Source organism: Limulus polyphemus, unplaced genomic scaffold (genome assembly GCF_000517525.1).
Source record: "Limulus polyphemus unplaced genomic scaffold, Limulus_polyphemus-2.1.2 Scaffold34, whole genome shotgun sequence".
Taxonomy (NCBI): domain Eukaryota; kingdom Metazoa; phylum Arthropoda; class Merostomata; order Xiphosura; family Limulidae; genus Limulus; species Limulus polyphemus.
This window is the reverse complement of record NW_013665644.1, coordinates 762161-777409: the sequence shown is the minus strand read 5'-3', so window position 1 is coordinate 777409 and position 15249 is coordinate 762161. Positions and strand designations below refer to the sequence as shown.

At 31.5% G+C, this 15249-nt stretch overlaps 1 protein-coding gene across 1 annotated transcript; it reads left to right on the top strand.

The window, feature by feature from the left end:
• Positions 1-422: 422 nt before the first annotated feature.
• Positions 423-11213, top strand: LOC111086107 (tryptase beta-2-like). Its single transcript, XM_022387666.1, has 8 exons — positions 423-516; positions 1396-1448; positions 2145-2244; positions 4150-4379; positions 5333-5430; positions 6914-7194; positions 8265-8416; positions 11055-11213. The coding sequence occupies exons 1-8, from the start codon at positions 423-425 to the stop codon at positions 11211-11213; spliced, it is 1167 nt and encodes a 388-aa protein (XP_022243374.1).
• The last annotated feature ends 4036 nt before the right edge of the window (positions 11214-15249 follow it).

Here is a 15249-nt window from a genome sequence, read left to right as displayed (position 1 = left end):
TATATATATATACACACACATATATAGCAGTTGGTTTCAAAAAAGTACATTATAAGCAATATTGAATTATTTGTTATAGCTGATGTCGATAAGAAAACAATTAATACTTATGTAATGTAAGGTTGAGTACGTTATATTATAACGATTTTGAATATGTAAATCAGCATGTCACGTGACACCTACAACCGATATAAAGTCGCAGTGGAACGGCATGTATCACTACTACATTTTGCCATTATTTGGCATTTAGTTGGTAGTGTGATGCCACCTAAAAATGATCGCTTTCGGGAAGGATATGTAAGAGCCTTTTCCAATGTAAAACTTTTATATGCTCAAATCATGAAAACATTTTCAGATCGTCATTTTAGTATTTCGAAGACGGAAATATTCCTTTACTTAATATCATTAGAAAACAAAGGAATATGAATCAACTTAAGACACGAGGACAATCGAGAAAGGAACCCGCAACAAGTCGTACCCTATCTGTAGTAAACAAAGTGTGGCGTCTTGTAGCAGGTGAGTATCTACGAACATAAGGGACAGTGGCAAATGCTGGCAATTTGCCCCAGGCAACAGTACACAATATAATCAAGAAGGATCTCCGTCTGGAAATGGGTACAATAAGGTATGGGTTCACCAAGATAAGACTTTCAGTTACTTCCACGACATATCCGTTTAACCGTCGCATGTCCCAAATAGCTGGATAATTAAACTGGTAATTATGCCACTTTATGCGAAGATATACTGGTCAGACACAGTGTTTATGGATTTCTTTGCGATCGAATTACTGAAACCTGCGCCAAGAAAGACGGCCTCGTGGTGTGCTTTGGATACGATAACCTTATGCCAGAGCCTCTTGCAATGGAAATTATGCTGCAATATATATATAATATATATATTATATATGTTGAAAATAATATATATACATATGCAATACGCGAACATGAGCAAATATAACTTCCATGTAAGTCATGTGTAACATTTAATATCAGTATGAAAATATGCATTATTAAGTTATATGTACAATAATTAATGTCTGCGTTAATTTACACATGTAATGATAATTTATGAATAATGGATGATGTCAACAAAATCATGATAAGTTACTTTATAAAAATGTATGTGCACAAGAACATATATATATTATTAAGTTATATATGTTTAATAGTTGATGTAAGTAAGTCCACATCTTATAATCAGCTATGAGAGAGTTATAAACAAGCTCACATGTCTGGTAGCGATCGACCTGAAACCGAAATAATTAATACATGACAGCACGTTTTGGAACCTCTAACCTTCCTGTATAGATTTTAACTACACCTCTCTACTAATTGCAGTTGAGTAGAACTTAAGTAACTAGTGTTCTGAATTTTTTTGTTTGTGGTTTTTTTATAGGGTTTTTATTCTTGTGGTTTGCTTTGGAACGAAGGTATCCAAGTGATGAGATAGTGTGTTCTAATACTTATCAGTAAGAAATGTATATTTATTAGCTATAGACAGTACCAGTTTGATTTTTAGCTTTAATTTAAACAGGGTAGCTAATCAAAAGTTGATATTAATAAGTAGTAAAAAAATAGGGGAAAAAGATTCGAGTAGTAGGTTATTCTATCTGTTAGGCTTCCAGTTTGTGTTTACGTACACGAAGTTTTTTTACTTTTCTTACAGGTTTTCCCAAGTAAGGTTTGCTTAGAAGTGAGACGTCCCACCAACTTACCTTGACACGCTCCAATCAAGGTTCCTTGTGACGTAAGAAGTTATGGTCAGGGACGGGGCAAGGTTTGTATGCTATGTGCTTTACTAAGAATTTGGAATGGTATGCATTCTTTTTCACTTTTACTTTTATGTGCTTCTGTAGAACTAGCCACCTTGAGTTAATAAGGTACTTATATCCTCTTGATATAATTTCTAAATCTGTGATTAATTCATCTTTGAGAATACTTACCGAACTTAAAGGTGTGCAAACACACAACCATTCAATTGTTTGTAATGATTCAACAAAATTAAAATTAAGAAAAGACGTACATTTGATATCACCACGTAAAAAGTGTTTTAATTTCCTTTGGGAATTAGCATCAAATTATAACTAAAAATATTCATCCAAATTTATTAATATATGTTTTCCCAGATAACTATTCTGCCGATAGGTGGCTTACCGAAACATGGCTTACTACTGTCTGCTGCTTTTCCTGACGACTTTATCCATAGCTACTTTGTTATCTGCACAAGGAGACAAAAAGAACAGAGGTAAAGACTTCGAATATATCTAAATTACGTTAATTCTTCTTTTTATCCTTTGAATTATTAATGTCAATAACTAAGTCAATATGTTCATTAAAAACTAGTTAAAGTCTAAATTTTCATCCTGGTTTTTGTCTTAACTCCATTGAAATGTTTGCCATATATTTAGTGTTCGTAAAAATATATTAGTTTGAAATTTTATTGTCATATAGTTTTAAAGGTTCAATTTAAAGGATTTGAAATTTAGTTAAAATTTTAAATACTTTGTTCAACGTAACATACGCTCTCCTCAAATAGAACTTGTTAACCATGAAATTCAAAATATTTAATTATTTCATTAGTCGTGTATTCTTTAGTGAAACGTGAATATTTTTATTAAGTATTCGATATCCATTTGTCTGTTTGTAAAGCATTCATTTGAGCACACACCATTTTGTCCGAAGTCCAATGTATAATTTTCGTATTAGTGTTATATAAATCATGTACGTAAAAATTTATTTGGCCTACATCCAAGATGACAGTTGAAAACGGAGTTTAATTAAGTTGTAATTTATATTTGAGATACGAATTTTAAGCAAGACTGAATATTAAGTTTTATAAAATGTAAGATAAGGTAGGTACAAGTGATAAGAAAAATATATAACAGCTAAGATGTTTGCATAGGCCCGGCATGGCCAGGTGGTTAGGGCGCTCGACTCGTAATCTGAGGGTCGCGGGTTCGAATCCCCGTCACAACAAACATGTCAGCCTTTGCCAGGATGAGAAAGGAGGAGGGTTGGGCGCGGGGCTAACAACTCCACCCCGTAAAAACCAACATGCTACAAGTAACTACAACAACACCTTCCGTTGGTGAGGTGTTGTTGCGGCCCTATGCTCCACTGGGAGTTTACAGGAATAGAAAAAAAAAGATGTTTGCATAATGCAGTTTAAATTTAGTAGTAATAACAGTTTTATGCAATTTCAGTTTGATATACTTTCAGTCTGTGTGCAAAAGGACTGGTTGTAAACCACTTCTATCTCAATAGAAATTTTAAATAATTAGTACCGATATTCGAAAATACTTGAGTTTTGAAACTTTTTGTAAGAAAGGGTGAAAATGTTATGAAGTGTAGTAAGATAAATAGGTAGATTAATATTTTGTTAAACAGAAGCATTTTGTCGTTTTGAAAAAATAAAAACATTTTAGGTGCATATTGAAAGTCTTTATTTCGACTTTGGGTTGTGGAATGTATCTCAATTGAGTAGACATGGGGCTTTACTTTATGTCATATCTTACTTTGTATAATACTAGATGTACGTTACTTTAGATAGGACAATGTATCTATTTACACAGTGGTACCCCAGGGAGTAATATATATATATATATATACATGACTATGTATATAGCAAAGTATATATTTACTTTAGGTATTAGCTTGTGTCCCTCTTATGGTAGCAATGTGTATCTTAGTTTAAACAGGGATGTGTTATTATTTTAGGTAGAAGTGTTAAACTAACATTGTTAGTCTTCATTTTAAATTTTGGTTTTAAGCGGTGATTTTTGTTAGTGATATGTAACTTAGTGTAGGTAGAAGTATGTCTCATACATATATATATATATATACACATATATACATATATACTAGTGTAGGTAGAAGTATGTCTCTTATACATATATATATATATATGTATTTTTATTTTAGTGTAGGTAGAAATATGTCTCTTATATTAGATAACGATGTATTTTTATTTTAGGCAGCATTTTATTTTTGGCGTATTGAGTTTCAGTTAGTGGTTTGCATCATATGTTACTGTTAGGTAGTGCTGTGTATATTAGTTTAGGTAGTAGTTGTGCGAATTTTACTATAAGCGTGTTTTATAATTACTTTCAAAATTTCTTGACTATAATATGTTGTTATATTACTATTGTAGGAAATATAAATAGCTTTCAATGTACCTGCGTGGAATACTGGCAGTGTATAAGTGCCGGGGGTAAGCCTTATTCCTACTGCGCTCATAGCAATAAGATATGCTGTTTCATCGACCCTAACGCGGAGATGGTGGGGATTTTACCTAGGCCTAACAAAGTAGCTAACTGTGGGGAAAAGGGGGTTGACAATGGCCGAGAAGGGTTTGCAGAGCCTGGAGAATGGTCTTGGCATGTAAGTATGAGTAATTAATGTGTACATTTTCCACAATAGTAACACTTTATGTGATAAAATTGTGATAATATTAAGTTCAAGGGGATAGTCTGGAATCTAGTTCTTTGAATCTTCTACATTTTCGGTATTGATATTTCTGGGAATTTTTCTCTCTTTTCTTTGATATTCAACATTGTCGAAAAAACTTTCCAACAACTTCTTCTGTATCTTATATAAAAACTACTGTCGAAAAGAAAAATTATGTACCACAATAAAAGGTGTTAAAAACTTGTGTGAGTCCCGAGTCATGTTAGAGTGAATAAAGCGCGTGATTTACAAAATGTTATACCATTTTATATATGTGTCAGGTTTTTAAATTTTTACGAATCTTTGAATCAAAATAACTACATCCCTACGCATATCAGAAACAACCTTCTTACAAAATAACTTTGCTATTATAGCTTCAAAGGCACGTATTAAATCGTCTTAGTGTGCATATTTCTTTTAGCATTTTTCATCTAAGGTATATAATACAGCACAGAACTGTTAAAAATCAAATTAGGCGTTGATAAGTTTGACAAATTAATAATTTCTGAAAGATCCTATGGTTAGGTTCATGGAGGTGAAACGATTCTATTTATGAAGATGAAAGTCATTTGCAAGATTAAAAAACGTTTTAAGGAGTATTGAGATGTATAAATACACATCGTATGGATGTAGTTTATTTGAATCTGTGTATACTTAACAAAGCATAACATGTATTAATATATATTTAGTTTTAATTTTGTATAACAGTACACACACACACACACACATATATATATAATATTATCACACTTTTTTTTTTTAACACGTTGTGAGCCTCAGTTGTTTTGTAAACGGTATATGTCTTTTTCCTATCAGTGATTTTTATACTTTGAAAAAGTGAAATTCTTATTCACAGTACATAGATATTTCCTATTTATTATTTATAGGCTGCTTTACTGGAAAAACCCCGTGACGTGTATGTTTGCGGAGCATCATTACTGGACGAATACTGGGTTCTAACTGCAGCTCATTGTGTTGATAATTAGTAAGCTTTATAAATCTCAGATTTATTTCTTTATATATGATGATATTTTTTACGAAATGCGTGCTGATTTCATCTTTCATATAATTAATCTATTATTCTGATATACCAAACACTTGTATTCGACAGATGATGAGAATGGCCATTGTTCTCATTTCATCATTATCGTTATATGAACGAGATTACTTGATAACAGATGTTTTCTTTTAGATGATTTCCACATAGAAAATTATTCAATCGCTGAAATTTCTTGCTCGAGAAGAAAACAACCACTGATAAAATAAAACATGATTTTAGAATTCGATCACGAGGAACCCACTTTGAAAATAATAATGCTTGGAGACAAAACCTTGTCGAAACGTTGAACATTTGCTGTTATGTTAAACTTATATTATAGTTTTCTTCATTACCCATTCAAGCTGTCTCCAAGCGTTATATGATTTTGGAATGAAATTTGGTGTTGTAATTTTGAGTAGAGGTGCGTAACACTTTTCGTCTCAGAGCCTATGTTTCATAGCTCTCATTTCTGCTAACCATAATTTTACGTGCAATTTAAGAAAGCAATATATAAATGTCTGAATCTATAAATGAATATATATATATTAAGAAGTAAGTACACCACGTCTCACTTAGCAGTAGATATAAATACATATTTTTTCCATCGCATTGAACTGTTTCACCTTTTTTTTTTTCATAATTTGAAAACTTTGTAAAGTGAGAAAATAGATATATATTTCACGGTTTTGACTTGTTTATTTTCCGTGTGTAATTTTGGTCAGCTCAATATATGTCATAAGCATGGAAAACTAGAGGAAACTGGTTTTGACTCATATCAGAGGGAATGTCTCTTTGTGAGCAACATTAATTGTTTTATCTACTATATTCCAACTGTTTATTCATTTGTTGAACTTTTTATTGCAAATATTATTTTAATTTTCAGCAGGAAATGTTTAAAGAGAACAATAACTATACTAAATTTCTATCGTGATAGAAAAACACAACAAATTTAAAAGAACAGATAAAATTGTTTGTTGCACGATAGGTTATCTTCCCACTACTTCCCCGCAGGGATCGATCACAGACTTTTAGTGTTAAACAAACACTCGAGCTTATCGTTACACTACTTAATGACCAGGAAAATTTGAGCTTTAGTTTCTGTTCATTTCGAAATCTAAATATGACGTATGATATTGTACATGCACTGGTATTTATCAACTATAAGTGACGGAGTAATGATGCCTATTTATGTTAATATTTCAAGAGTAATAACGTATAGGATTATTCAATAATCTATCAAGCTTAGATTACTCTACAATAATTAACATAATTTGTGAAATTAGTACGATAAATCAACAAACGACCCATACTGTTAACAAGATTAGCAAAGACCATAGAAGGGGTGTGTGTTCTATATTTGTGTTTATCAGCTGAAGGTGTCCTTGGGAAATAAAATGGTTGATTTCATTTACTAATTTTTCCCTTTAAGTCGGACGACAAGTCGCTTAAAGGTACGACTTGGAGAGTACGACGTGTCCACCACAAACGAACCTTTGCTGCATGAGGAATTCGATGTGGAAAAGATAGTCATATACCCACAGTTTGATAATGCATCCTTGACTCACGATATTGCCTTGATTCGATTGGTCAAACCAGCCAAAAAGAAGCTTAATATTAACACTGTCTGTATGCCAGACAGGAACTTTTCAGATGAGAAACTTCTGAGTAACACCAGATGTTTTATTACTGGATGGGGAAAAAGAAAAGAAGGTAAGGAAATTATCATGTTTTCTCAATAATCCGGAACTGTTTAAAGTTTATCGATACTGTTTTGTTGTTTGAGTGAAAGAACCTGTTTTGTTAATGAATTTCTTTTCGTAGAAAGTTATGTTCGAATTGCTAAGACAAAACGGCAATTGTATGGGATAAAATTATAAGAATAACATTTCTGGAAAACAAAACACATTGCTTTGTTGTTCTTGGTGCACTCATTTCAATATGGATTGAAAAGGAATTTTAATCGTAGCTACTAATTCAATAGAAAAATCGTGCTGAAAATGATTTAATAACTTACGTTTTCCTATTTCCAAGTAAAGCCATGCAATTCGTTATAATAATTTAGAGAAAGAATGTGCAATTTATAAAACATTAAGAACTTCTAATAATTTATGACCCTAACAACTGTTTATTGTACACGAAATAGATTATCTAGTAATACGTGACAAATGTAACGATTCGCATGATACGTGACAGATTTGTTCATGATAGATAACATGTAGAAACTTTGTTATGTATGTCAAGTAGAATATACTATACATCATAGAATATTTTACATGCACACTATACCTCAAAATAATGTTTTATGTTATATACATCACAAGGACATTTTTGCATAAATAACAAAAATATTACGCTATGTATCAATGAAATAAACGATCAAACTCTCTTTATTGACCAAAACGATGAGTATTAACCTATCAGTGGGTTTAAGCATTTCTTCATAAATCTTATAACGTTGTAACTACATTTGTTTGCCTTCGTGTTCTACAATTAGTGCATTATCAGAAATCTCCCACAAGACTCTATATTGTATGAGTACAGAGTAGACATTCTTTGAAAAATGCCCATTCATTACTAGACAAGTAAGGTTAATTCCGTTCTTTATTTTAATACCAAAATAGGTGCTATACGTATCGTTTGTTACAATTTCTTCCACAATAAAAGAATAACTTCATCGTGAATTTGTTTTTTCATTTGTCCTGAATATAACAGTGGTTTTGTACCTCAGAATTCAGTCAAGCTGTATAAATCATATTAGTGGATTCCTTATTTTTTTTTAGATTCTGACCATTCTCTTCTGTTGAAAGAGATAAACGTTCCAGTATGGAAACACAAAGACTGCGAGCGAGCGTTGAGGAAACAGTTTGGACCAAATTTTACCTTACCCAATACAACAATATGTGCTGGTACAGAGGGAAGGGACGCTTGTGACGTAAGTTGACCAATAATTATTTTTCTCGGTGTTCTTGGTTTTTACTTTTAAATGGAGCTATTGACATAAACGTATCGTAGTTTTATATTAATGGTTCTCCTCACAAGAGCATACAAGAAGTTCAAACTAAAGCACAGAATAAAAGAATGGATTGGACTTAAGGCAATTCATAACACCTACCAACGTCAATCAGGATGACTATACAAGAAATCCCATATTCAAAATGACTGTATCTTAAAAACGTACCTATCCAATGAGGTTTTAGTCAGTTTGAATATGGTACAGGGTTTTCAAAACCTGTCATGGAAAGACTTCCATATGCTATCCGTTTCTCTCAACCAGTACATCAGGCGTATCCCCAAAATAAACTACATAATTTATTCTAGACAATGTTTCTCAATATTCAGCACACTGACACATGTTTTATTCAAATCTCCAATCTCGTATCTTTGAAAGAGCGAGAAGAGAAATAAGAACTATGTTACTTTGCAAGGAAAGCGATTTATCTAAACAGTATTTTTACGTCTGAAATGTTGCAACACCCTCTAACCTGTTCATCTTTTTAATAAAACTTGATTCTCTATGTGCTTTTGATGAAAGTATTTACTTCTATAACAAGTATTCTTAAGATAGAATAATTTTAGATAAGAAATGTTCCTTATAATCGTTCTATATAATGTATTATATGGAAATATATGTGTTACTTATGTTACTAAGGTGTTGTCTTGACACCATTGTGATATTATGATTTCTTTGCTTATAAGTATAACACAAACATATTAAGATTAAATCTACTTCAGAGAGTTCAATTTGAGGAATAGAAAAGAAGTTATTATTATTTTTAATATTCAATAATTATACAGGAGGCAAAACAAGGACTTCCTGAACTATCTTTATATTCATTAAGTTCTCAAAAGGTATCATAATGAACCACTGTATGATTGTAACTGTCAGATTATAACAGATTTTGTTACATGTCATCACGTGTCTGTGTTGTTCCAGTTCATTTCAAACATTATCTAAATATAAATACTTCTTCACATAATATGTCGCACGAATTTTCCTTGTATATTTGTCGATGTTTGAATGTTATATTTGTCGAGTCTATGTTATTCCTTGATTTTAACTACAAGATAACAAGTGTTTATATCAGTAACAAGGATAATTGAGGTAAAACCTGCTTTTAACCAAATATACTTTCTAAGAAAACGTCTAGTGAAATAACATAAAAAAAAAGATATACGAGTATTCTTCAACATGCAGAGTAACATAAGTTTATAATTAAGTAATTTTACTAAGCAGAAAGAGCCAAGCAAAAGAGATTACCAAGCTATGTTACGGAGTGTAACGACTGATTTAAAGAATTGATTCTGGTTATTTCTTCTTCACTTTTGTTTCGGCTAAAATTATTCGTCATAGGCACAGTAAGTAGTCTTAATCTCTTTAATAGATTTAAAAGAACAAAATAAATAAACAAAAGTCAGGTGAATAATAATTATAATATCAAACCTAAAATTTGTTCTCTACATTAATCTGAAAAAAAAAGTCTCAGTTTTCATTACAGAACGTGTATAAACAGCATTTGTGAAGTTTGTTTTCCAGAAATGAAACATCTAGCCCGTGAAAGTTCTTATATTTTCAGCATTAAATGCTCAATGAATAATCGTTTGATACATTACCTATTACCAGACATTACTGCTCTTGATAATTTAGTGTAATATTACTATGTAAGTTTTGAATACCTCTCGAATATTAACACAAATTCATTAACAATTTACTTATCATTCTTAAAAAAAAAAGAGTTTCAAAATTAGGCTTAAATGTTGTTCATTATATATGTTTAATGAACTTACAAAAGAAAATAGTACGATTTTTTCACTAGAAGCGCTTTCTAGAATACCAAAATTTTGGGCAGGAGGAAGAAACATTGAACCAAAGAAACGTTATGGATTCACAAACTATGCCCAGAAGGGCTTAACATTCTATTTGTAAAACAAATTACAAGTATTAATAAGGCTCAACTACAAGAGATAAATAATTCTTGCACAAACAAAAAACAAAGATTGATAAATATGTTATTTTCTTCTCATACTTTTGTCACGACAGTTTGTTAATTGTATTTCAAGACAGTTAAGTACTGAAGAACTGGAGTATTGTGGTTCATGACAGTCTTACAAATCTTAATCACGGTAGTTTAACAGCCATTGCTTCAGAAAGTTTGCAAATTTTTCCGTGAGCATCTGTTAATTCTTTTTTACGACAGTTTTATAATTTTTGATCACGAAGGTCGTAAATAGTCTTGCTCAGAAATATTGATTATTCTTGTTCTAGACAAGTTACTTGAGTACAGGAATTTCGGGACTTTTTACCTTAGAATAGGCAATGGTTATTGAAAATGCCAGTAAAGCAATGTTTGTAGCTTAGCATATGAAAAACCAACGAAACGGTGCCTCTGATTTGGCACATGAAAGCTAAGTGAAACAGTGTTTTTAGTTTGACATATGGAAAGTCAGTAAAACAATGTCTTTAGCTTGGCATTTGAAAAACCAACGAAACAATGATTCTAGTTTGGCACATGGAAAACTGAGAAACAATGTATATAGCTTGATATATGAATTTTTATAATATTTCTTTATAGGGTGACGGAGGAGGACCTCTCAGCTGCGAGGAAAAGGGACACTGGTACCAAATAGGTATTGTTTCTTTTGGAATAGGGTGTGGAAGACCTAACATGCCAGGTGTCTACACACGAGTAGGGAGCTACAGAAACTGGATTCATGAGGTTGTTTTAAACTAAATTATATTAAATTTTTTATATTTAGAACATTAAATTTATGAAACGCATGACTGTATTGTTTGAAATAGGAACTAGTTCTAAATTACATAAGGACTTCATATTGAGTGTCTTTCTAAACATACAACGTTTGTTACCACTGTCAGTCGCGATTATTCAATCAACATACTATTTGATCTGTGTAGCGACTTAGATGATGTGTTACTTCGATGCAAAGAATCAGGAGACCTGTGTAGTGACTTAGCTGATGTGTTCTCCCGATGTTAAAATTGTTAGGTGACCTGTGTAGTGACTTAGATGATGTGTTACTTCGACGTAAAAAATCAGGAGACCTGTGTAGTGACTTAGCTGATGTGTTCTCCCGATGTTAAGATTGTAAGGTGACTTCTGTAGTGACTTAGTTGATGTGTTACTTCGATGTAAAGAATCAGGAGACCTGTGTAGTGATTTAACTGATGTGTTCTCCAGATGTTATTATTAGATGACCTGTGTAGTGACTTAGCTGATGTGTTCTCCAGATGTTATTATTAGATGACCTGTGTAGTGACTTAGCTGATGTGTTCCCGCGATTATATCTTTCAAGCATTGAAATTCAAAAGCCTCTTCTTATTGATTGATATCAGCATTTATCAATGAGAATGTTTAAAATCGAATAAGGCTAACCGAAGTTCATTTGAAAGAAGGCGAAGCGTAAAAAAGGAACATTTTGTATGATGATATCTGCACTGAAGACTGCTGGAAATCTCCATAAGATGGTTTGACAAATTCCCAGCATACAGAGGCATCATGGGATGTTTAAACAAAGAAAAATAATTTTACATTTTAATACAGTCTTTGTTCATGGATTTTCTTAGAGGTATTTGTTTCTGTTAATGGTGCATTTTTCTTAGGTATGTATATATATATATATATATATACACGAAGAATTGCACATGTTATGACAAGAACTTGAAATACATATTCATGCGAGTTTTAAGAATAAACTGAATAGTATATCTACTCGTTAATTAATTGAAGTTATGTGCGACACAGTTATACGTAGGAAAAATCCCTTCTTAATAACTATTTCGCACCTCATTATATAATATAAGATACACATACTGCCTTCATCGTACCGTATTGAACTGGCTTGGAGTATGTAGATTGCAATACAGAACCACAGAATTTTGAAGAGTATTTAGCTGTCTCAACGTAAATGAAGATATAAGTGATGTTTTTAATTCTCACCAGAACGTGATTATACAGCGTGTTGTTTGCATGGTCAGTACTGTACTTGCCCATTCACATTGTACTGAAAAACGAGACCACTGGCCATGCAGTACGTTTGAATGCCTTGTGGTTAGGCTAAGGGTATCGTTTTCGCTGTTAAACTACAAGTAGATATGGCGGCTTACGGAATTAATGTTTATTCGTGGTCCACAAGAGGGTTTGTTTGTTCGCATCCCCTCCTCGGCGATGATCCTGGTGCTGCTTTATTAAACTTGAAAATATTAAATATTCAGCGTAACTTTCTATTAGTTATAAACTTGGATTACGTCTTGTGGAATTCTAATTTCACAACTGTTTTTATTACAGAGATGTGCTATATGATCTTCAGGCCTCATTTACTATCGTTAAATCATTAGTTGTAAAATGTAGAAAAGAGTGTTTTCACTTTTTCATGAAATGTTTAAATATACTTAGTGAGACGTGGGATGATTCTATATAGGAAAATTTAATCTTAAGCGTAACTAAAAACGAAAGACTACGTACTACATAAATTCCAAATTATATTATATTTTCTAAACATTTAATATTTAAAAAACAAGTATAATACATTTGAAAAAACACACACATAGAAAGTAAGTTTCAATAATTATAGCGAATAAAAACGCTTTCATCTTCATCTTTATTATTCAATTTTAGTTACAATATTTTGATGCATAGTTTCTTTAATGCACAGATATTCTTCATTATTCACACTGAAAAGAATCTTGAAGTCTTCTTCACTTGTAGTTCCTTTACAATTTGTTTCCAGGTGTTTGTAAACAATTGAAAATATTAGGTTGCATATGTTCTTTATCCGTTGGTCTAAATGACCTGTAATCCAGCCAACAGAATCTTGTTGGCAACGGTGAACAAACACAACAATGTGATCTGTAAACTCTATCTTTTATTCTGAAAAAAAAATCAATTCTTAAGACGGGTTAAAATAACAAACAAAATAGGATCTAACGATATTCGTAATCTTATTTGTTAACAAATAACAATGTATACCCATATATTGTAAAAGCTTATTAAATAAATTACAATACTATTAATTATAAACAGTTGAAAAAAAGTTATGAGAACATTTTTGATATTTTCTAATATAATCAGTGGTAGTGTGATAAGATCTGTAAAGTAAAATATTTATCAAATGTTTTTATATCTAAAAGGTACGAAGCTATCACTAAGATTAAACGATCATGTCAAAGTATGTTTAAGGTGAGTGCCAATTTTAGATTGATTGCCGAAATTATTAATTTCAAGGTCTAAAAACGGCAACTTAATTTTTTCCTCAAGTGTAAACGTAATGGTGTGCTACTGTGTATTCAAATATTTCAAAATTAGAGTAATATGTTCCTTTCTCCCTAAAAATATCAATCGCACCATCCACATACCTATGATATTTTGTAAACTTAAAGTCCACAGAACAGTTTTCCAACCATTGCGTTTCAAAATAATGTAAAAACTTGCTAAACTTGGTGCAACTTTGAACCCATTGTTACTCCATGTATCTGATCATAAATTTCATTGTTCGTCATGAAATGGGATTCCTTGGCAATTTCAACAATTTAGTAAAAACTAGTTTCGTTAATTATGACACAATTTTGTCGGTTTGAAACATTGAAACACCAGAGCTGCACTTATCTGAATCACCTCCTGTAAAGGAATTTATTTATAGCAACTCAAAATCAAACTTGGCACAGTATACATGTTAATCAAACTTCAGGGTTCTCAATTGTTTAGAGAAACGAAAACTGATTTTAACTGTTTATTCATTCTTTAAAAATGGTTGTAAAGATGAAAGTAGAAAATCAGCAGTCCTCTGATGGATCAGAGATAAATTTATGGATGCTAAAGTCCGGGGCTCGATTCTCCGCGGTGAACAAAGCGTATATAGCTCATTATGTAGTTTTGCTCTAAAACAACAGCAAAAAGCAGCAAATTAATGAATAACTACCCTTATATTTGAAACTAGTGGTCTAACAGAGCAACTGTTCTTATGGATCTTCAATAAGCCATATAATATACCACAATTACAACCAGTTAGTCTAATTTCATTTTAAGCTTTTTTAAATAATTAAATTTAATATAAATCTCGATTGAACAAAAACCTAAAAAAAATATTTCTCTTATCGTTCAATTTCAAAAGTTAATATTATATCTTGATTTTCGACATTATAAATCCTATATAGAGATAGCCAATAACGACTCGTCTAGCAAAATTAGATGTACACATTAAAGAGGCTTAATAACTTCAGGAGAAGAAATGGCACTATTGAAACTTTCTTTGCAGATCCTGATAAATTAATACATACCTTGTCTAATTATAATTTTTCTGAAGTAGAGAAGAAACTATTAGCCAATGATAGCCAATTATTCGCCTAAGAAAATAGGCTAGTATAATTGCTTCCTAAGTTTCGAATGTTGTTTTAAGATAATTTAAAAACATATCTGTATACAATCAAAATATCAGAAGTTTTGATAATGCCTCAACAGAAATTTTGAGATTTGGCTTCGACATATCTTTGACATATCTGACGAAGGAAATAAAGCAATTAATTATCTAAGTCAATAAAAACAACTCATTGTAGTCAAACCAATGTTGCGTATTAGAATTTCAAATAGCCTGAAATTGAGTTAGCTGATAATTTTAATTTAGTAGTTAAATTGTACTTTGGATCTAGTAGTTAAGTAAAAGCCTATATATAGTCAGTTTGTAATATTTGCCAACAAGATTGATACACAATTTTCTTTTTTAACACAAATACGTTTTTAATATACACACAACAGT